The sequence below is a fragment of the Mustelus asterias genome, chromosome 25 (assembly GCF_964213995.1).
Source record: "Mustelus asterias chromosome 25, sMusAst1.hap1.1, whole genome shotgun sequence".
Classification (NCBI taxonomy): Eukaryota; Metazoa; Chordata; class Chondrichthyes; order Carcharhiniformes; family Triakidae; genus Mustelus; species Mustelus asterias.
The window spans coordinates 9,940,419-9,961,885 of NC_135825.1; the positions used below are offsets into that span (position 1 = coordinate 9,940,419).

General features: G+C 45.1%; 1 protein-coding gene across 2 annotated transcripts in view; it reads left to right on the top strand.

The window, feature by feature from the left end:
• Positions 1-323: 323 nt before the first annotated feature.
• pik3c2b (phosphatidylinositol-4-phosphate 3-kinase, catalytic subunit type 2 beta) overlaps positions 324-21,467 on the top strand; it is a 191,054-nt gene continuing 169,910 nt past the window's right edge. For both annotated transcript variants that reach the window (XM_078242059.1, XM_078242060.1), the window contains exons 1-2: positions 324-485; positions 17,246-18,344. In XM_078242059.1, the coding sequence (XP_078098185.1) occupies positions 17,319-18,344 (1,026 nt within the window). In that variant the 5' untranslated portion in view covers positions 324-485; positions 17,246-17,318. The remainder of the gene's footprint in view (positions 486-17,245; positions 18,345-21,467) is intronic.

The following is a 21,467-nucleotide window of genomic DNA, read 5'->3' on the forward strand; positions in this document are numbered from 1 at the left end:
AGGAGCTTCATTGCAGTGTTAATCCAAGCCTACTTGTGACACGAATAAAAAATAAATGGGTTTGAAATTTGAGTATGGGGGCACGTTTAATCTGCTTATTCTTGAGGTTAGTTAGAGGGCGAGTCTCACTCCAATAGGACAAGTGTGAGTTCAGGGGGGAGGACTCCTGAACTGAAACAAACCCCACTTCACATTGTCCCTGCTGCAGCTCCTGAGCCTGTCCAGCAGAGGCCAGCTTTCTCTGAACCATCTCTCTATCTGTCATTCATCTCCCGTTTTCGCAGACCGGAAAAGGTTTTCTCTCTCTCTCTCAAACACACACACTTTGTGTATGTTAATTGTGTAGCTGGAGAAATGGAGAGCGCAAAAGACCCAAGAGATGGTTAGAATGTTTTGATCCCATCGGGGACTTTAAATGGGAGGAAGAAGAGAAGCTGTTTAATATCCTGGCTTTGTACTGAGAGGGAGAGAGAGAGAGAAAGAAGGTAAATTAATTCTGGTTTATTCTGGGCGGGTTTACTGCAGTTATTGCTGAGAGCCGAGGGGGTTTTAGGAGCTTTACTCTGCATTGAGCCTGTGTTGGGGTTGGAGAGGGGAAGGCAGAGATTGGAAACATTGCGAAGAGGTGCGAGAAATTTCCCCTCTGTCCTGAGAATCTCCCCAATGTAGCGACTGCGCTGCAGGTGGATGGATACTTGGGACTGATAGACATTTGTTTCATTGTGCTGTGTGAGAGAGAGAGAGGGAGGTGATGCAGATCTCTCTCGGTGTGTGTGTGGTTGCGAGTTTAGTCTGTTTTCTGGATGAGACTGGGGGTAAATCGTGGGGACTGCATTAGGGGGGGAATTAGGTACGGATTTGTTCACTGGGTTTTCTGATTTAGGGACGGGGCAGTCTTAGCATGATAGGGAAGGTCAGTATGTGTGTGTGAGAGAGGGAGAAAATGAAAGGGTTGCTCTGGAAATCTTGCATCTATTACCAGTCAATTTCAGGCATGGTTGCAGAGCTTGACTGAGATAAAGAGGGGAGGGAGGGGGTTGTTTATTGAAAAACTGGGAGAAGAGGCAATACCATATTACAATTATAAGGAAGCAAAGTGAATGATAATTGGCAAACGAACGAAAGGGGGAGAGGGATGAGATTTTTTGAGAGTAGCGAGTTGTCTTAAAGCAGATTCAATTGCCACTTTCAAAAGGGATTTAAAAAAATACAGGGAAATGGGGAAGAGATTGGATGGCATTGGTCAAAAATACTGGTACAGGCATATGATGGGCTTAATAAGTTGCACCGTGATGCCCTGGGGATAGATCAGCCAGGCAGCAGTGATCCTCTCTGTGCTTCTCCTATGTGCTTTGAGAGGCTAGGACAACCTTCAGCGGGCAGACACCTTCAAGCACTTGCAGAAGCACCACCAGTGGTTGCCTTTTTGAGATCCTCCATATCCGAAGGCAAGAAAGGTGGTCACACAAGAGCATCCTCTCCCAAGCCAACTTACCCAGCATTGAGGTGCTAATCACCTAAACCCAGCTCTACTTGGCAACTCATGCTGTTCCTACACCTGACACCAGCCTCCCAAAGCAATGGAAAACCTCAGCAGGTCTGACAGCATCTGTGGAGAGAGAATCGGTGGAGAGCCATCCAGACTTGAAACGTTGGCTCCGTTCTCTCTCCACAGATGCGGTCAGACCTGCTGAGATTTTCCAGCATTTTCTGTTTTTTTTTGTTTCAGATTCCACCATCCGCAGTAATTTGCTTTTATCCCGAAGCAACTCCTCTGCTTGGAACTCGATTGCGGCAGGAGACTCCCGGGAGGGTGGTAGAAGTGCTTTAGGGCTGCCCTCAAAACATCCCTAAAGAGGTCAAAGATCTGGGCGGCATGGTGGCACAGTGATTAGCACTGCTGCCTCACAGCGCCAGGGACCTGGGCTCGATTCCCAACTTGGGTCAGTGTCTGTGTGGAGTCAGCACATTCTCCACGTGCCTGCATGGGTTTCCTCTGGGTGCCCCGGTTTCCTCCCACACTCCAAAGATGTGCGGGTTAGGTGGATTGGCCATGCTAAATTGCCCCTTGGGAACGAGCTAGGGTAAATGCATGGGATTATGGGGTATGGCCTGGATGGGATTGCAGTCGGTGCAGACTCAATGGGCTGAATGGCCTCCTTCTGCACTGTAGGATTCTATGATCTGCACTGGCTCATGGGAAACTTGGCTTGCGACCAACCAAAATGGAGAAGGTTCGTTCATGAACCAGAATTAATTGCTGACCAGAAGAGGTGATGTTTGAAGTGTGGAGAGCGCACAATCTTCCAAACAACTCATCTGCCTTCTAGCACCATCTGCCCTGCATGTGGCAGAGTCTGCAGATCTTGCATTGGACTTGCCAGCCATCCCAGAACCCATCAGACTGATGTGGAAGCAAATCATCCTCGATCCCTGAGGGACGGCCGAAGGAGAGAAGAAAGCTGTGTTGCATAATTTACTGGGATAAAACATGAGATCACAGAATCAGAGAATCCTACAGTGCAGAAGGAGGCCATTTGGCCCATCGAGTCTGCACCGACTACAATCCCACCCAGGCACTATCCCCATAACTCCATGCATTTACTCTAGCTAGTTCCCCTGACACTCGGGGGCAATTTAGCATGGCCAATCCGTCTAACCTGCACATCTTTAGAGTGTGGGAGGAAACCGGAGCACCCGGAGGAAATCCACGCAGACACGGGGAAAATGTGCAAACTCCGCACAGACAGTGACCTGAGCCGGGAATCAAACCCGGGTCCCTGGCATTGTGAGGCAGCAGTGCTAACCACTGTGCCACCCATGCCACCCACCATGGGTGATGCCAAGCAGGAGTTTTGCAGAGCAAAAAATTGTAGGAATACAAAGTGAGATAAGGAAATGGAAGGGAGGGAGGGACTCAAAAAATTACAAACACCAGGGAAATGGTATTGAGTAAATTGTTGGGGCTACAAACTGACAAATCCCTGGGTCCAGATGGACTTCAACCTAGGATCTTGAAATAAGTGGCTGGGGAGATATTTGATGCATTGGTTTTAATTTTCCAAAATTCCCTGGACTTGGGGAAGGTTCTATTAGATTGGAAATTCAAGGCAGAGTCAACGTGGTTTTGTGAAAGAGAAACTATCTTTAACCAATTTATTGGCGTTCTTTGAAAAAAATAACACGTACTGTGGATAAAGGGGAACTGGTGGATGTACTGATTTGACAAGGTGCCACATGAAAGGTTATTAAGGAAGATAAAAGCTCATGGTGTAGGGTGTAACACTTGGAGTGGATTGAAGATTCGCTAAATAACAGGAAACAGGTGACGTAAATGGGTCTTTTTCTGGTTGACAGGATGTAATAAGTGGTGTACCACAGGAAGCGGTGCTGGGGCCTCGACCTTTTACAATTTACATGATTAACTTCGTAGAATCCCTACAGTGCAGAAGGAGGCCATTTGGCCCATCAAGTCTGCACTGACCACAATCCCACCCAGGCCCTATCCCCGTAACCCTACATATTTACCCTGTGAATTCCTGCCACTAAGGGCAGTTCAGCATGGCCAATCAACCTAACCCGCACATCTTTGGACTGTGAGAGGAAACCGGAGCACCCGGAGCAAACCCACGCAGACACGGGGAGAATGTGCAAACTCCAGATAGACAGTGACCCAAGGCCGGAATCGAACCCAGGTCCCTAGCGCTGTGAGGCAGCAGTGCTAACCACTGTGCCACCCACCGTGCTGTCCCTTAAATGAAGGGACCAAAGGTATAGTTGCAAAATTTGCTGAGGATAAACAGATAAGTAGGAAAGTAAATTGTGAAGAGGACAGAAGGAGGCTACAAAGGAGTATCGATAAGTTAGGTGAATGGGCAAAGATCTGGCAAATGGAGTATAATGTGGGCAAATGTGATATTGTCCATTTTGGCAGGAAGAATAAAGAAGAAATATATTATCTAAATGGTAAGATATTGCAGAGCTCTGAGATTCAGAGAGATCTCAATGTCCTAGTCCATGAATCACAAAAGCTTGGTATACAGGTACAGCAGGTAATTAGGAAAGCTAATAGAATGTTATTTATTGTGAGGGGAATTTATTACAAAAGTAGGGAGGTCATGCTTCATTTATACTGGGCATCGGTGAGACCACATCTGGAGTGTTGTGTACAGTATTAGCCTCCTTATTTAAAGAAAGATGTAAATACATTAGCAGCGGTTCAGAGACGGTTTACTAAACTGGGTTGTCCTACGAGGAAAGGTTGGACAGACTAGGCTTCTGTCCGTGGGAGTTTAGAAGAATGAGAGGTGATTTGATTGAAACCTTTAAGATCCTGAGGGGTACTGACAACGTGGATGTGGGGAAGATATTTGTGGGAGAATCTAGAACTAGAGGTCACTGTTTGAAAATAAGCGGTGGCCTGTTTAAGGCAGATATGAAATATTTTCTCTCAGAGGGCCGTGAGTCTTGGAACTCTTTCTCAAAAGGCAGTGGAAGTAGAGCCTTTGAATATTTTTAAGGGAGAGCTAAGTAGATTGAAAGGTCATTAGGAGAAGGCAGGAATGTGGGTTTGAGATTATAATCAGATGACCCATGGTCTTATTGAATGGCAGAGCAGACTCGGGGGCTGAGTGGCCTACTCCGTTCCTAATTCATATGTCTACATGGAAGCTGTGAGATCCTGTGGGATAATGAACTAGAGTAGGAGTGTCCTGATTTTAATACGGTAACATGCAGGAGACGGGCCTTATCTGCAACTATACTTAATAGGATGTGCATTTTTGAGTAATACCCAATATGAGGTTCGTCTCAATAGTATGCATTTATATCCCATTTTATCACATTTTCAAAATACTTCATGCTATGGGGCTGATCTTGACGTTTTGGGAAAGTATAAAGTCATCGCAAGTGAGTTGTAGCTTGTTTATGTCCCTTAAATGTTATTGTATTGGCCTCAATCAAGATAAAATATTGGGAGGGATGTGAGGGGGGCTGCTGGTTTGCTTGTTTTGCACAGAAACAAAATGATATATAGCCAGTAGCCTTTTGCAGTGAAGTGTCAGTTTGGGAAAATGCAGCTGCCACTCTGTGCCAGTCATGTTCCATAACCACAAGAGCATAGATTCATAGAGCAGTTACAGCACAGAAAGAGACTATTTGGCCCATTGAGTTCATGCCAGCCCCGTGTGAGCACAATTTCGTTACTCCCATTCCACGCTTTTCATTGTAACTCCGCAGATATTTTCTTTTCGGGTGCTTATTAATTCTTTTGATATGATTTATGTGGAATTCATTACCACAGGAAGTAGTTGATGCCAAAACATTGAATGTACTCAAGAGGCGGCTGGATATAGCACTTGGGACGAATGGGATTAAAGGTTATGGGGAGAAAGCAGGATTAGGCTATTGAGTTGGACGATCAGCCATGATCGTGATGAATGGCGGAGCAGGCTCGAAGGGCCAAATGGCCTCCTCCTGCTCCTATCTTCTATGTTTCTATGATTTGATTTATTATTGTCACATGTGTTGGTATACAGTGAAAGGTATTGTTTCTTGCACGCTGTACAAAGCATACCGTTCATAGAGAAGAAAAGGAGAGGGTGCAGAACATAGTGTTACAGTCATAGCTAGGGTGCAGAGAAAGATCAACTTAATTCCTTTTGAAAGCCCACGCTCTCAGGCTGTGCAGTGCCGTATCCTGACCACTTGCTGTATTGCAATGATTTTTCTCATGTCTCCTTTGGTTCTTTTGGTAATCACCTTAAACCTGTGCACTCCAGATCTCAACGCTTCTGGCAAATGGGAACAGTTTCTCTCAATCTAGTCTGACTAGACCCCTCGCGGGTCTATCAAATTTCTCCTTAACCTTCTCTTAAGGTGCACAGCCCTTCCTCCTCTAATCAATCCATGTAACTGTAGTCCCTGGATCCATTCTGTGAAACGTTTCTTCACCCTCTTTAAAGCCAATTCACCTGTTTCTTTAATTTTTCTGTGGTAGATTGAAATCCGAGTGCAGTTGGTTAGACGGGGGATCTCCACGTCTTTAGCGAGCGCCCAAGCAGACAGAGCGGGCTCTCGCTTTTAACCATTGGTCGGTTCTCTACATTTACTCAACTCGGGACAAATTGACATTTGTTTTTTTTTAATATCTTCTGTTTATGATTTCATAGGGCACAAAAGGTCATGTAATTGTGTGGAGCATCCTGGCTGGGGAGCTTGTGCATAACCTTCTGTTGAAGTCATGTTTATATTTGGTGTTCCAAGTTGTTGTTGTTCATTGTTAGTTTGTGATGGGAGTCACAGGCTCTGTGAATAGAGTTGTAAAGTTGGTCATTCTGATCAAATCCGATAATACCCATTATCCGATTATTACGCACTAAGCTACTTAGGAACATGGAACATTTATGATACGGAAGTCCAAAGATGATGGATGGTTCGGTGGATTGGCCATGGTAAATTGCCCCTTAGATTCCAAAAATGTGTAGGTTATTGGCCATGCTAAATTGCCCCTTAGATTCCAAAGTTGGGTAGGTTAGTTGGATTGGCCATGGTAAATTGCTCCTTAGATTCCAAAGGTGGGTAGTTTAGGTGGATTGGCCATGGTAAATGTGCAGGTTTACAGGGATAGGTCTTGGGTAAGATGCTCTTTTGGAGAGTTTCTTTTTCTATTTGTTCATGGGATGTGGGCATCGCTGGCTGGGTCAGCATTTATTGCCCATCCTTGAGGATATTTAAGAGTCAACCACATTGCTGTGGGTCTGGAGTCACATGGAGGCCAGACCAGGTAAGGACGGCTGATTTCCTTCCCTAATGGACATTAGTGAACCAGATGGATTTTTGCAACAATGGTCAACATTAGACTTTAAATTCCAGATTTTTTATTGAATTCAAATTTCACCATCAGCCGTGAGGGATTTGAACCCAGGTCCCCAGAACATTACCCTGGTCTCTGGATTACTAGTCCAGCGACAATGCCACTATGCCACCACCTTCCCCTCGAGTTGGTGCACACTTGATGGGCTCAATGGCCTCCTTCTGCACTGAAGGGTTTCTGTAGTTCTATTCTATGGAGGCCATTCTGCCCACCATGTCCGCTTGTTGGAAAAAGAGAGATCTACCTAATCCCACATTCCGACCCTGGTCTGTAACTCGGTGGATTATGGCATATCCAACCACTTTTAAATGTGATGAGGTTTCCTGTCTCCACAACCCTTTCACACGGTAATTTTCAGTGTTCTACCATCCTCTGGGTGAAAATAATTCTCAACTCGCCTCTAATCCTTTTGCAAGTTACTTTAAATTTATGTCCCTTGTTAATGACCTCTCTGCAAATGGAAAATTGTCCCCACCTTCCTAACCACTCTATCTTGGTGTATAATAATTTTATACATCTCAACTAAATATCCCGTTGGCTTCCTTTGTCAAAGAAATTAACTCTAGCCTTATAGCTAAAATCTACAGTCCTAATACCCAATCTGAGGTTTGTCTAAATAATCTGCATTTATATCCTATTCTATCACATTTTCAAAATACTTCATGCTATGGGGCTGATCTTGACGTTTTGGGAAAGTATAAAGTCATCGCAAGTGAGTTGTAGCTTGTTTATGTCTCTTAAATGTTATTGCATTGGCCTCAATCAAGATAAAATATTGGGAGGGATGTGAGGAGGGCTGCTGATTTCCCTGTTTTGCACAGAAACAAAATGATATATAGCCAGTAGCCTTTTGCAGTGAAGTGTCAGTTTGGGAAAATGCAGCTGCCACTCTGTGCCAGTCATGTTCCATAGCCACAAGATCATAGATTCATAGAGCAGTTACAGCACAGAAAGAGACTATTTGGCCCATTGAGTTCATGCAAGCCCCGTGTGAGCACAATTTCGTTACTCCCATTCCACGCTTTTAATGTAACCCCACAGCTATATTCGTTTCAGGTGCTTTTTTTAATTCATTCGTGGGACATGGGCGTCGCTGGCTGGGCCAGCATTTATTGCCCATCCTTAGTTGCCCGAGGGCAGTTGAGAGTCAACCACATTGCTGTGGCTCTGGAGTCACATGTAGGCCAGACCAGGTAAGGACGGCAGATTTCCTTCCCTAAAGGACATTAGTGAACCAGATGGGTTTTTCCAACTATCGGCAATGGTTACATGGCTGTCAATGGATTCTTAATTCCAGATTTTTTTTGATTGAATTCAAATTACATCATCTGCCGTGACGGGATTTGAACGCGGATTCCAGAACATTAGCCGAGTTTCTGGATTAATAGTCTAGCGATGATACCCCTAGGTCATCGCCTTCCCTGCTTATTCATCTTTTGACATGATTTGATTTATTATTGTCACGTGTGTTGGTATACTGTGAAAAGTATTGTTTCTTGCACGCTGTACAGACAAAGCGCACCCTACATAGACAAGGTAAGGAGAGGGTGCAGAATGTCATGTTACAATCACAGCTAGGGTGTAGAGAAAAATCAACTTAATTCCTTTTGAACACCCACCCTCTCTCAGGCTGTGCATTGCGTATCCTGAACACTTGCCGTCATAGAACAGCTACAGCACAGAAAGAGACTATTTGGCCCATTGAGGTCTGGTACATATGTCATAACTTATGGAATTCTACTTTGTGTGTGGATATTATACTCTTGGCGCATGCTTGCGTGCTGCACTTAATCTAATTCGTTTTGCAAGATCAGGGAAGCTGATCTATATAATTCCCAGGGATAATCACAGTCCTCGAAAGATGATTATTTATAGTCAGTCTAATTCCTCAATGGTTTAGTTGGTTAAGCCAATGAGTAGAGCAGGTGCGAAGGAAGATCTCAGGGTTTATTTGCTGAATGAGTTGATCTCCATTCTGGAGGCAGTGGAGACGTGAGGTCTCAGTTTAAGCACCAGCCAAAGGAGAAAACAAGATCAAGAGCAAGATTTCCTTTCCTGATCTCTGCTAAACATTGCCTGGATTGTGTGTGCCATGGATGAGGACAGTTTGAGCTTGTTTTTATGTTTTTTCTGATTTGAAGAGGCGGCCAACACTCCACTTCACGAGCTCAGCCAGTTAAATGAAGTTCACGAGCTGGTGGAACCAGAGCCTAACACGCATCCCCCACTTTGTGGGAGATGGAGAGAAGCAAATAGTGTTTCTTCAAAATGGTAGCATCAAGGTAACGGCCCCTAAATGTTACATTTTAACATCGCAGAAATTCGGTATGCATGCTATAAAAAAGGCAAATGGGATGATATTTTATTGCAAAGAGACTGGGGTATAAAAGTAGAGAAGTGTTGTTGCAATTGTATACGGTGTTGGTGAGACCACAATTGGAGTATTGTGTCCAGTTTTGGGGTCTCCTTATTTGAGGAAGGATGTTGTGGCATTGGAGGCAGTTCAGAGGAGGTTCACCAGATTGATTCCGGGGATGAAGGGGTTGACGTCTGAGGAGAGATTAAACAGTTTGGTCTTGTCCTCGTTGGAGTTTAGAAGGATGAGAGAGGATCTGATTGAGGTATATAAAATTTTAAAAGGATTGATAAAGTAAATGTAGACCAAATGTTTCCCCTTGTGGGGCAATCTAGAACAAGAGGTCACAGATATAGGCTGAGGGGTGGTAGATTTGAAACTGAGATGAGGAGGAACTACTTCTCAGAGGGTGGTGAATTTGTGGAACTCGCTGCCCCATAGCGCGGTGGAGTCCGAATCGTTGAATCATTTCATGAAGGAGGTAAATATATTTCTAATTTAAAAAAAAGGATAAGAGGAAATGGGGAACAGGTGGGGAGGTGGATTTGAGACCAGGGAGAGATCAGCCATGATCTGATTGAATGGCGGAACAGGCTCGAAGGGCTGAATTTGCCTACTTCTGCTCCTAATTCTTATGTTCCTATCTAGGTATGAGTTGATAAACAATAAACTGCAAAGTTGAATCAAATCGTTGATGATGAATTTTGTAGAATCTGGTTTCTTCCCACAGTTCAAAGATGTGCAGGGTAGGTGGATTAGCCATGCTAAATGAGTGGGGTTACGGATAGGACGGTGGGGTGGACCTGGGTAAGATACTCTTTTGGAGAGTCGATCATAGAATCAACAGTGCAGAAGGAGGCCATTTGGCCCATCGAGTCTGCACCGACAACAATCCCACCAAGGTCCTATCCCCGTAACCCTACATATTTACCCTCCTAGTCCCCCTGACACTAAGGAGCAACTTATCTTGACCAATCAACCCAACCCGCACATCTTTGGAGTGTGGGAGGAAACCAATGCAGATTCATTAAGCCGAATGGCCTCCTTCTGCACTGTCCCGGGTTTCTATGTTTCCATGATACTTGATCTCAAGATGAGCAGCTGACCACACATCTACACCATTATCCAGACCACCTCCTTCTACCTCTCTAACACGATCAATGATGCCCCTTCCTCAACTCCTCTGTTGTGGAAGCCCTCATCCATGCCTTTGTTACATCCAGACTTAACTACATTCTGATGGCCGACCTCCCATCTTCCAATCCCAATAAACTTGAGCTGATCCAAAACTCTACTGCCCAGATCCTAATTTACACCAAACGTCTCATCCACCCATCACCCCTATCCTTGCTGGGGTGGCACGGTGGCACAGTGGTTAGCACTGCTACCTCACAGCGCCAAGGGCCCGGATCGATTCTCAGCTTGGGTCACTGTCTGTGTGGAGTTTGCACGTTCTCCCCGTGTCTGCGTGGGTTTCCTCCGGGTGCGCCAGTTTCCTCCCACAGTCTGAAAGACGTGCTGGTTAGGTGCATTGGCTGTGCTAAATTCTCCCTCAGTGTACCCGAACAGGCGCCGGAGTGTGGCGACTGGGGATTTTCACAGTAACTTCATTGCAGTGTTAATGTAAGGCCTCTTGTGACACTAGTAAATGAACTTTATAAACTCTTCTCTCCTGGTTTGGTAGCCCTTCAGTTTTAAAATTCTCATCCTTGTTTTGAATTCCTGCAATGGCCTCACCCTCCCTGCCTCTGTAATCTGCTCCAACCCTCCAAACATCTGAGATCTCTGATCCCTTCCAATTCTAGTGTCTTGCACATCTGTCATTATCATCACTCCACCATTGGTGGTTGCCTTCAGCTGTTAAGATCATTTGATCTGGAATTCATCGCACTAAAGAATCATAGAAACCCTACAGTGCAGAAGGAGGCCATTCGGCCCATCGAGTCTGCACCGACCACCCAGGCCCAAGTCCCGTAACCCCACATACTTTACTAGGGTCAACTTAGCATGGCCAATCAACCTAACCCGCACACCTTTGGACCGTGGGATGAAATCGGAGCACCCGGAGGGAACCCAGACACGGGGAGAATGTGCAAACTCCACACAGACAGTGACCTGAGGCTGGAATTGAACCTGGGTCCCTGGCGCTGTGAGGCAGCAGTGCTAACCACTGTGCCACCGAGCAGCCCGTTCTTCTCTTCCCTCTGCTCCTTTCAGATGATCCTTGAAATCTACCCTCTTTGATCAACTATTAGTCACCTGTCCTAATATCTCCTTGTGTGACCATGAGTAAACTTTTGTTTGATAATGCTTCTGTAAAACTTCTTGGGATATTTTGCTTTGGCAAAGGTGCCATGTGTTGTTTAAGATCATCTTGAACTTTCCCCCCTGTTCTGTTTGCCTCCCAGTCAGAAACTTCACACCCTTTTCCTGGAAGTTGCTCAAGCTAAACTCGAGGAGGGCGGTACCTCAAGTACTGCTCAACCGGTTCCTTATCTTAACATCTCTTTGTGTCCTTGTTTTGTCCCTATCAGCTGCAACCTCCTTCAGCCTTTCCTCTCTGTTCACACTATTCACTCCGCCAACTTTGATTATTCCCTTCTCCCTCGCACTTTCCCACGAATGGCAGACCCTTCAGCCACCTAGAGGATTTTTTCAACCTGGGGGATTTTCACAATAACTTCACTACAAGGTCAATGTAAGCCTACTTGTGACTAATAAATAGACTTGAACTTTTATTTTCACCTCGTCCCCACTCTCTGAAACTCTTTTGCCAAACTCGCCACTGTATTAAATTCTTCCACTTATAGAATCATGGAGGTTTACAGCATGGAAACAGGCCCTTCGGCCCAACTTGTCCATGTCGTCCTTTTTTTTAAACCCCAAAGCTAGTCCCAATTGCCTGCATTTGGCCCATATCCCTCTATACCCATCTTACCCATGTAACTGTCTAAATGCTTTTTAAAAGACAAAATTGTAACCGCCTCTACTACTGCCTCTGGCAGCTTGTTCCAGACACTCACCACTCTGCGTGAAAAAATTGCCCCTCTGGACCCTTTTGTATCTCTCCCCTCTCACCTTAAACCGATGCCCTCTAGTTTTAGACCCTCCTACCTTTGGGAAAAGATATTGACTATCTCGCTGATCTATGCCCCTCATTATTTTATTGACCTCTATAAGATCACCTTGCTGCACTCATCTCCTATTTTGAATGCCCCGTTAGAACCTCCCCCTTCCGATGGTACCCCTTGTCCACTCCAAATGATTCCGATTGCTGCTTGCATCTGACCCCCAATTGCGAAGAACCTCAGGATGTTTTTAAAGTTCGATATAAGGCTAAGTCATGTTTGGGGGATTATTCCATTGATACCCACTGTCCTCTGGTGGTGTTCCACGTGTCTGCTGCTCTTGTTCTTCTCGGTGGTAGGGATCACGGGTTTTTCAAAGGTGCCTTGGCAAGTTACTGCAGTGCACCTTGCATATGGGCGGCACGGTAGCACAGTGGTTAGCACTGCTGCTTCACAGCTCCAGGGACTTGGGTTCGATTCCCGGCTTGGGTCACTGTCTGTGTGGAGTTTGCACATTCTCCTCGTGTCTGCGTGGGTTTCCTCCCACAGTCCAAAGATGTGCGGGTTAGGTTGATTGGCCATGCTAAAATTGCCCCTTAGTGTCCTGGGATGCGTAGATTAGAGGGACTAGTGGGTAAAATATGTAGGGATATGGGGGTAGGGCCTGGGTGGGATTGTGGTCGGTGCAGACTCGATGGGCCAAATGGCCTCTTTCTGTACTGTAGGGTTTCTATGATATGGTGCACTCTGCTGCCGCTGGGTGCCAGTGGTGGAGGAAGTGAAAGCTTAAGGTTTGTGCGAGACATTTATTTTTCACCACTCTGTTGCAGACCTTTTTGTGCTTCTGCTTTGTTGATAAAACTATGGCTACTGTTTCCGTGAGTTTTTATCTCAGACTATGTCCAACTATGTTTTCCATAAGAACATAAAAACGTAAGAACTGGGAGCAGGAGTAGGCCATCTGGCCCCTCAAGCCTGCTCCGCCATTCAATAAGATCATGGTTGATCCTTTTGTGGACTCGGCTCCACTTACCCGCCCGCTCACCATAACCCTTAATTCCTTTGCCGTTCAAAAATTTATCTATCCTTGCCTTAAAAACCTTCAATGAGGTAGCCTCAACTGCTTCACTGGGCAGGGAATTCCACAGATTCACAACCCTTTGTGTGAAGAAGTTCCTCCTCAACTCAGTCCTAAATCTGGTCCCCCTTATTTTGAGGCCATGCCCCGCCAGTGGAAACAACTTCCCTGCTTCTATCTTATCTTATTCCCTTCATAGTCTTATATGTTTCTTATCCTCCCTTGTGTTGAGATAAAGATTCATCACACCCTACTCTCACAGGAAATGCTCAGCAGCATCTGTGGAGCAACGTGAAGCGTTAACTCTGCTTCTCTCTTGACAGATGCTGCCTGACCTGATGTGCACCACCAGCATTTTGTTTTTAGTCAGGTTTCCAGAACCTGCATTATTTTGCCGCTGCTACTTCCAGCATCTTCATCAGCTTTCTTTTCCTCCTACAACTATAAACTTTTAAATCCCAAACTTCCCAGTGCCAAATTGCTGCTTCCCCTGGGATTAGACTTTATTTTTCAACCTCCTTGAGTGAGGTGGTCAATGCGCCGGATTTCTATGTGTGCTATTTCAGTAGTTTTCTTTTCTCCTTTTGGAGTTGAAAATAGTAGTTCTTTATCTTCCTTCAATGACTAGAACACAAGAAATTAGTGGCAGGAGTGAGCCACTCCGCCTCTTGAGCCTGCACCGCCATTCGATAAGATCATGACTGATCCAATTGTGGCCTCAACTCCATGTTCGTATCTGCTTTCCCCCCACCCCACTCCCTCCCATAAACCCTCGATTGTCCATCAAAAATATATCCAACTCAGCCTTGAATATATTCAATGACCTTACCTCCACTTCTCTCTTGGAAGAAAATTCCACAGACTAATAACCTTCTGAGAGAAATAAATTCTCCTTATCTCATCCTGAATGAGCGACCTCTAATTTTAAAACTGTACTTCCTAGTTGTAGACTTCCCCCATAAGTGGAAACATCCTCTCAGTATCCCCCCTGCCAAGTTCCCTCTGTGTTTCCATGATATCACCGCTCGTATTTCTAATTTCCGTACTCCGCTGGGTTTAGGCCTAACCTTTCATAGATCATAGAATCCTACAGTGCAGAAGGAGGTCATTTGGCCCATCATGTCTGCACCGACCACAATCCCACCCAGGCCCTATCCCTGTAACCCCCTAGCTAGTCCCTCTAACATTAAGAGGCAATTTAGCACGGCCAATCCACCTAACCCGCACATCTTTGGACTGTGGGAAGAAATCGGAGCACCCGGAGGAAACCCACGCAGGTACGGGGAGAACGTGCAAACTCCACACAGGCAGTGACCCAAGTGGGAATTGAACCCGGGTCCCTGGCACTGAGGCAGCAGTGCTAACCACTGTGTCACCATGCCACCCACTTCATAAGATATATCCTTCATCTCGGGAATAAAGTTAGTGAACCCTCTCTGAACTGCTTTTGATGATATAATAGCCTTTCTTACCATGCTGGACGGCACGGTAGCACAATGGTTAGCACTGCTGCTTCACAGCTCCAGGGACCTGGGTTCGATTCCCGGCTTGGGTCACTGTCTGTGTGGAGTTTGCACATTCTCCTCGTGTCTGCGTGGGTTTCCTCCGGGTGCTCCGGTTTCTTCCCACAGTCCAAAGATGTGTGGGTTAGGTTGATTGGCCAGGTTAAAATTGCCCCTGAGATGCGTAGGTTAGCGGGTAAATATGTGGGGGTAGAGCCTGGGTGGGATTGTGGTCGGTGCAGACTCGATGGGCCGAATGGCCTCCTTCTGCACTGTAGGGTTTCTATGATTTCTATGATTTCTATGAGATGCGTAGGTTAGAGGGATTAGTGGGTAAATATGTAGGGATATGGGGGTAGGGCCTGGGTGGGATTGTGGTCGGTGCAGACTCGATGGGCCAAATGGCCTCTTTCTGCACTGTAGGGATTCTATGATTCTTAATTAGGCAGACCAAAAGTTTACATCGTGCTCCAGAAGTGGTCTAACTAACTAACTAAGATGCTACAGCAGTAGCATCACTTTCCTACTTTTAGAGTGGGGTAGAGCCCTGAACCATTTAAAGTGTACATTCTCTTGCATGGAAGAATAGTATGCATTGATACATATGTATGTGATCAGCTGTATTTTGTCAGTGTTTCCAGGAGTGTGTTTGTGGTTGGGAGACAGCGTCACTGCTGATACTTCCCCTCAGCATTACTTCTAGCTCTTCAGATACCCAGCTCCTGCAAGCAATTAGACATTGCTGCACATTGTGGGCAAGAATTCTTTACATTCGCTACTTGCAATATAACTCCTGTTTTCAAAAAGGGAGACAGAAAGCAGGAAACTACAGGCCTGTGAGCTTAACTTCTGTCATAGGGAAAATGTTAGAAGCTATGATTAAAGACATTATAAGAAGTCTAACAACACCAGGTTAAAGTCCAACAGGTTTATTTGGTAGCAAAAGCCACACAAGCTTTCGGAACACCCACCTGACGAAGGAACAGCCTGTTCTGAAAGCCAGTGGCTTTTGCTACCAAATAAACCTGTTGGACTTTAACCTGGTGTTGTTCGACTTCTTACTGTGTTTACCCCAGTCCAATGCTGGCATCTCCACATCATAAAGACATTATAGCAGGGCACATAAATAAATTCAAGGTAATCAGGCAGAGTACACATGGTTTTACGGGAGGGAAATTATGTTTTGCCAATTTGTTGAAGTTCTTTGAAAAAATAATGTGCTTTTGACAAAGGGTCACCTGGACTCGAAACATCAACTCTTCTCTACTTACAGATACTGCCAGACCTGCCGAGATTTTCCAGTATTCTCTTTTTTGGTTTCAAAGTTTATTTATTATTGTCACAAGCAGGCTTACATTAACACTGCAATGAAGTTACTGTGAAAATCCCCTAGTCGCCACACTCCGGCGCCTGTTCGGGTGCACTGAGGGAGAATTTAGCATGGCCCCCAGTCTTCCCAGTATTTAACAGAGCACTTTATTAAAGGATATTAACACTTCTTGAAGATTCCTTCAGCACTCATACAAAGATTTTATGTTGGAAATTTATTTCAAGTGCAACAATTTTGCTTCATTTATCTGTTTGATTTTGTTGTGGGAAATTTACCACCGGAGTCAGACTTGGAGGTTCAATAATACAGTTTTATTTCGGACACGAAGCTTCGGGAGACAGCACTGGTACTCCACAGTACTTGGCAGCTACCTTCTCAATTACACAATAGCAGTTGATCATTTTTATACCTTTTCGACAATAGGCAGTATGGATATTAGCCGTTTAACACATCGTTATAAGTTGAGTAGACAGATCATGGTGATCGATAGTTAGCACATCAGGTACAGACATGGACAGTTAACACATCATTGTACATAGAATGGATACATTTCCTCTATCAATGACTGGTTTCGATCTATACATTCAGTGGCTGATGTTGTTGCATTTATGTTCCCATTTGTGGCTGATCTTATTATCAGTCTTGTTGTTCTGGGTCTGCCCTTATCTTAAAGTGCCTCAAGCTCTGACTAGCTTCCTGCAGTATTTTGGTTCCTGCATGTTTTAACTTTAAGTAACTGTCCGTGCTAAAAGCCAGTGCCTCTTAATGTCCCTTCCCAGGGAACCATTTTGTGTGTCAGGTAACCATTTCTTTAATTTCCCCACAACAATTGATTTATTATTGTCACATGTACAGGGATACAGTGAAAATATTGTTTCTTGTGCGCTATACAGACAAAACATACCATTCATAGAGTACATAGGGTAGAAGGAGAGGGTGCAGAATATAGTGTTACTTCTCCACTTACACCACAGATCTGGCCTCGGAATGGCTTAGGAAGAGATTGATTTAAAGCCTTTTGTTTTTTCTTTTTTTAGGTGCAATCCATTATGACTTTGTTCGTTGGTCACCTGTTCCAGAAGTAAGTTCCACCCCACACCAGCCATTAGGATGTCGCAACCCACGGGCAGCAAGGAACACTGGAAACCCTGGGAGTTCTCTGGGATCAGCCGGCAGGAGCTGGCCCTGGCGGAGGCTCTTCAGATGGAGTATGATGCCCTTTCGAGGCTTCGACAGAGCAGCACGACATCGAGGGATGACGGCAAGCCCAAACACATTAACAGCATGCAGCTGATTTCATTTGAGGAGCCTTTATTGGATTACAGCCAACTGAGGAATGACCGCAACGCCATTAAGGGGTCCCATGGCCTTTCAGGGTCAGACCCCGGTCTCAATTATAGCAAAGGCTCCTCTTTATCAAATCGAGGCACTGCGAGTTCATCCACTACCTCAGTTCCAGGGCCTCCGGACCAGCAATGCCAAGAGGACCCAGAATACTATTCCTTGTGGAAGGATGTTACCACAGCCACAACTGCCACGACCACCACCACAAACTCCTCCATCAGTGGCTCCACACAGCAACCAACCCATCCAGGGCTCCTCACCACTGATGGGACACCTTGTCAACAAGACTATTCCATCATTGACTATGCTCCACCAGTCCCACCACGAGTTCCTCTCGGGACCAGTCGAAACACCACGTTGACAGACCATTGGTCCAAGGGGCTGCCCAGCAACAGCATCAAGAAATTGTCCATTCCGAATGACATCAATCTGTTCTCTCCAAGCAACGATGATTCGAATGGCAAAATTGTGGAACCACCAAACATTTACCCTGGCCAAAGGATTTCTGATGAAGAGTTTGAGCTCATTGATTACGATGACTTGAATGATGCCATAACGAAACTGAATTTAATGTCTACCTATGGGGAAAATACAAAGCTGATCAGAGTTGGGAGCATTGGCCCTAACTCCATCTGCAAGGGGAAAGATAAGAAGGGGGAAACCTCCGGGAAGCCAGTCAGTAGAAGTAAGACTCTCCCACCTCAGGTACCTCCGCGGACCTACATGTCCAAATATGGAAACCAGAACAACGCTGTCCATCAGTCCAAGAATCGAAGGGTCTCCATTGATCCGGTGAGATTTAGAAACTTGTCCCAATAATTGCGAGTGGGGGAATTTACATTGCCACAGCTGTACAAATATTTAGGTTTGGTGTTCTGATACAAATGGGCAGTGGGAGCAGATTCGATAGCAACTTCAAAAAAAAAACATTTTGGAAGGGAAAATTTGCAGGGCGGTAGGGAAATTGCTGGACAAATTGGATAGCTCTGAAACAGAACCAGCACCCACATGATGGACAGAATAGCCTCTTGTGCTGTACCAGTCTATGAAGTTGGTATGACCATCACCGGATCAAATGTGATTTTTTTTTTTCCTTCCCCCTTTATGTCCTTGGTTCTTCCAGAATCCTAGAAGTCATCTTCCCCATTGGGTCACAAAGTTGAAGCAATTGTTCACCATAATGTCGCCGGGTTTGATTTTGCGCTTTTTTTTAGTTGCTGCAACTCTCTCAGGGCAACACCCAATCACTAAGATTTCCCGAAGCCTATTCCATTCCTTAGTCTCCTTTATATACCCCTTCTACCCAGAACCCCCCCTCCCCCCCAGTCCAGTGTAGCCACACTTTTCCCATTCTGTCTATCTCTTCCTCCCCACCCCAACATCTAAACTCTTGACTGTTCCTCCACAAGCTGGTTCCTGTTTCCATTCACATCTGGAACTGGTTTCTCTCTAACAGCAGCAGTGATGTATGAGAGAGTGGGGGGGGGGGAGGGGTGGTGGCGTGGGGGGAGTAGGGTGCTGTCGTGTTGAACAAAGTTACTTTGGGTGCCTAATGGCAGTGCCTGACCAGTTCATGCCCCATTCTGAAAGACCCCTGGGTAGATAGATAGGTTCTTGATTAATAAGGGGATCAGGGGTTATGGGGAAAATGGTAGTCATGATGTGGAGATGCCGGCGTTGGACTGGGGTAAACACAGTAAGAAGTCTCACAACACCAGGTTAAAGTCCAACATGGTATTTGCTACCAAATAAACCTGTTGGACTTTAACCTGGTGTTGTGAGACTTCTTATTATGGGGAAAAGGCAGGAGAATGGGGATGAGAAAAATATCAGCCATGATTGAATGGCGGAGCAGACTCGATGGGCTGAGTGGCCTAATTCTGCTCCTATGTCTTATGATCTAATGGTAATTGAGGAGAGTTGGTAACGTAGGTCTGTGCATACAATTTGGCTTCATTGAATGGTACGAAACATGTAGGTTGCATTGTAAGACAAAAGTGATTCAGAAACATGGAAATTATATTCGTTTGCCGCCTTTCATGATGTCAGAACATTCCAAAGTGCTTCAAAGCCAGTGAAATATTCTTGAAGCGTGCTGACCATTTTAACGTAGGAAACCATGCTTTAAAGGACCCAGTTTAATTCTTATTAAATCCCTTGAAATGAACTTTAGCGAAAGGTTTGTGTCGAGAACAAAATGGGACTTGAAGCCGCAAAGCTTCGTAATGGGATCTTCCCCTGTCGTTGCCATTGTAAATGTTGATGTGCACCTGCTCTGTATATTGGGAGGGTGGGTGCAGAAATAAAACCTCACAGCTGGTTTGATGTGATAACTGGATGTGAATGTGGCTCTGAGAACTGCAGGGGTGGTCGACTGTCCATAAGTATCTAACAAAGTAGCGTGATATTCTGCCCTTGTGCGATGGAGAAAAAGCAAAACTAGTGCCTTTGTGCAACCACTAATCTGTTACAGATTCAAATACCAACAAAGTGGCAGCTTGTGCCAAGGTGTATTCATAAACTGCAGTTCTCGGGAATGTCGGCAACATCACTAACTCTGCACTTGGCAGAACTCGTGGCATTTAAATATATTTAACAAAGGTTTGAATTCTCTGACGCTGTTGGGAGCAGAATTTGTTTTGTTGGTCAGTGGGCGGTCGACTAAAATACCACCAACATCCATTCTCTTCCTAAACCTTGTCATTTATTCTACCTATTTATGAAGAGCTGTGTATGAAACTTAAAGCTTCACTCCCTTGTTCCCTGTATCAATATGTCATTCTGTCAGGGTTTCAGAAGGTGCCTATGAGATGGATGAAAAGTCTAACCCGTAGAGACTTTTCTCCCTTCATCAGTAGCTAAGCAAAAGGCTTGTGAAGCTTTATCATGGTGTGTCTAGTTGAATTGTACATCCGCTCTCCCAAACTTGGGTTATCTGGCGAGAGTATTCTGAGTTTGTTTTTTTAAGCAGGGTGGTGACAGTTGAGGAGATGGATTTAGAGTCTTGACATGGCATGAACTAACAAAAGCTGACCTGACAGCTCCAGAAAAGCAGAATGTTCCATTATTATGATTTTAACTTCTTTTTTAGTTAGAATATGGAACTTGCTACCGCAAAGAATAATTGAGGTGAAAAACATTAAGTCACCTCTGAGGGGAAGTTGAGTGAGTAAAATTCTAACAGGGTTAGATAGGGTAGATTCAGAAAGAATGTTCCCAATGGTGGGGGAGTCCAGAACTCGAGGTCATAGTTTGAGGATAAGGGGTAAACCTTTTAGAACTGAGGTGAGGAGAAATTTCTTCACCCAGAGAGTGGCGGATGTGTGGAATTCACCACCACAGAATGTAGTTGAGGCCAAAACGTTGTTCTGATTTCAAGAAGAAATTGGAGCTAAAGGGATCAAGGGGATTTGGGGGGGAGGATCAGGATATTGAATTCGATGATCAAGATGAATGGGGTGGATCAGTCTCGAAGAGCCGAATGGCCTATTCCTGCTTCTAGTTTCTATGAGTACACGAGAGAGAAAGGAATATAAGGCCATGTTAGATGGAGCAGGGATGGGGAGAGGTTTATGTAGGACATAATCACCAGCATTGAAATCAGGTTGAATGCCATGTTTCTGTGCTGCAATTCTGTGTCGCTCTATTTAATATAGAAGCTCCAATGTCTAGTTAAGACTGAAAGAGCAGCAGCTTGTTGTAACTTCCGAACATTCCATCACTCTCTCCAATGGGAGATTTTCAAGTCTGCCCACTCATTTCTTGTGGAGTAATTGCAAGCCAATGTTGATATGTAGTGGTGCACTCTGATTTTTTTTAAAAATGCCTTTGTCACTTCGACATAGAAGCATTTTTCTTCCTGTCCGCTCTACACACTGTTCATTCTGGAAGTCTTTGGCTTCTTTTTCTCCTCTA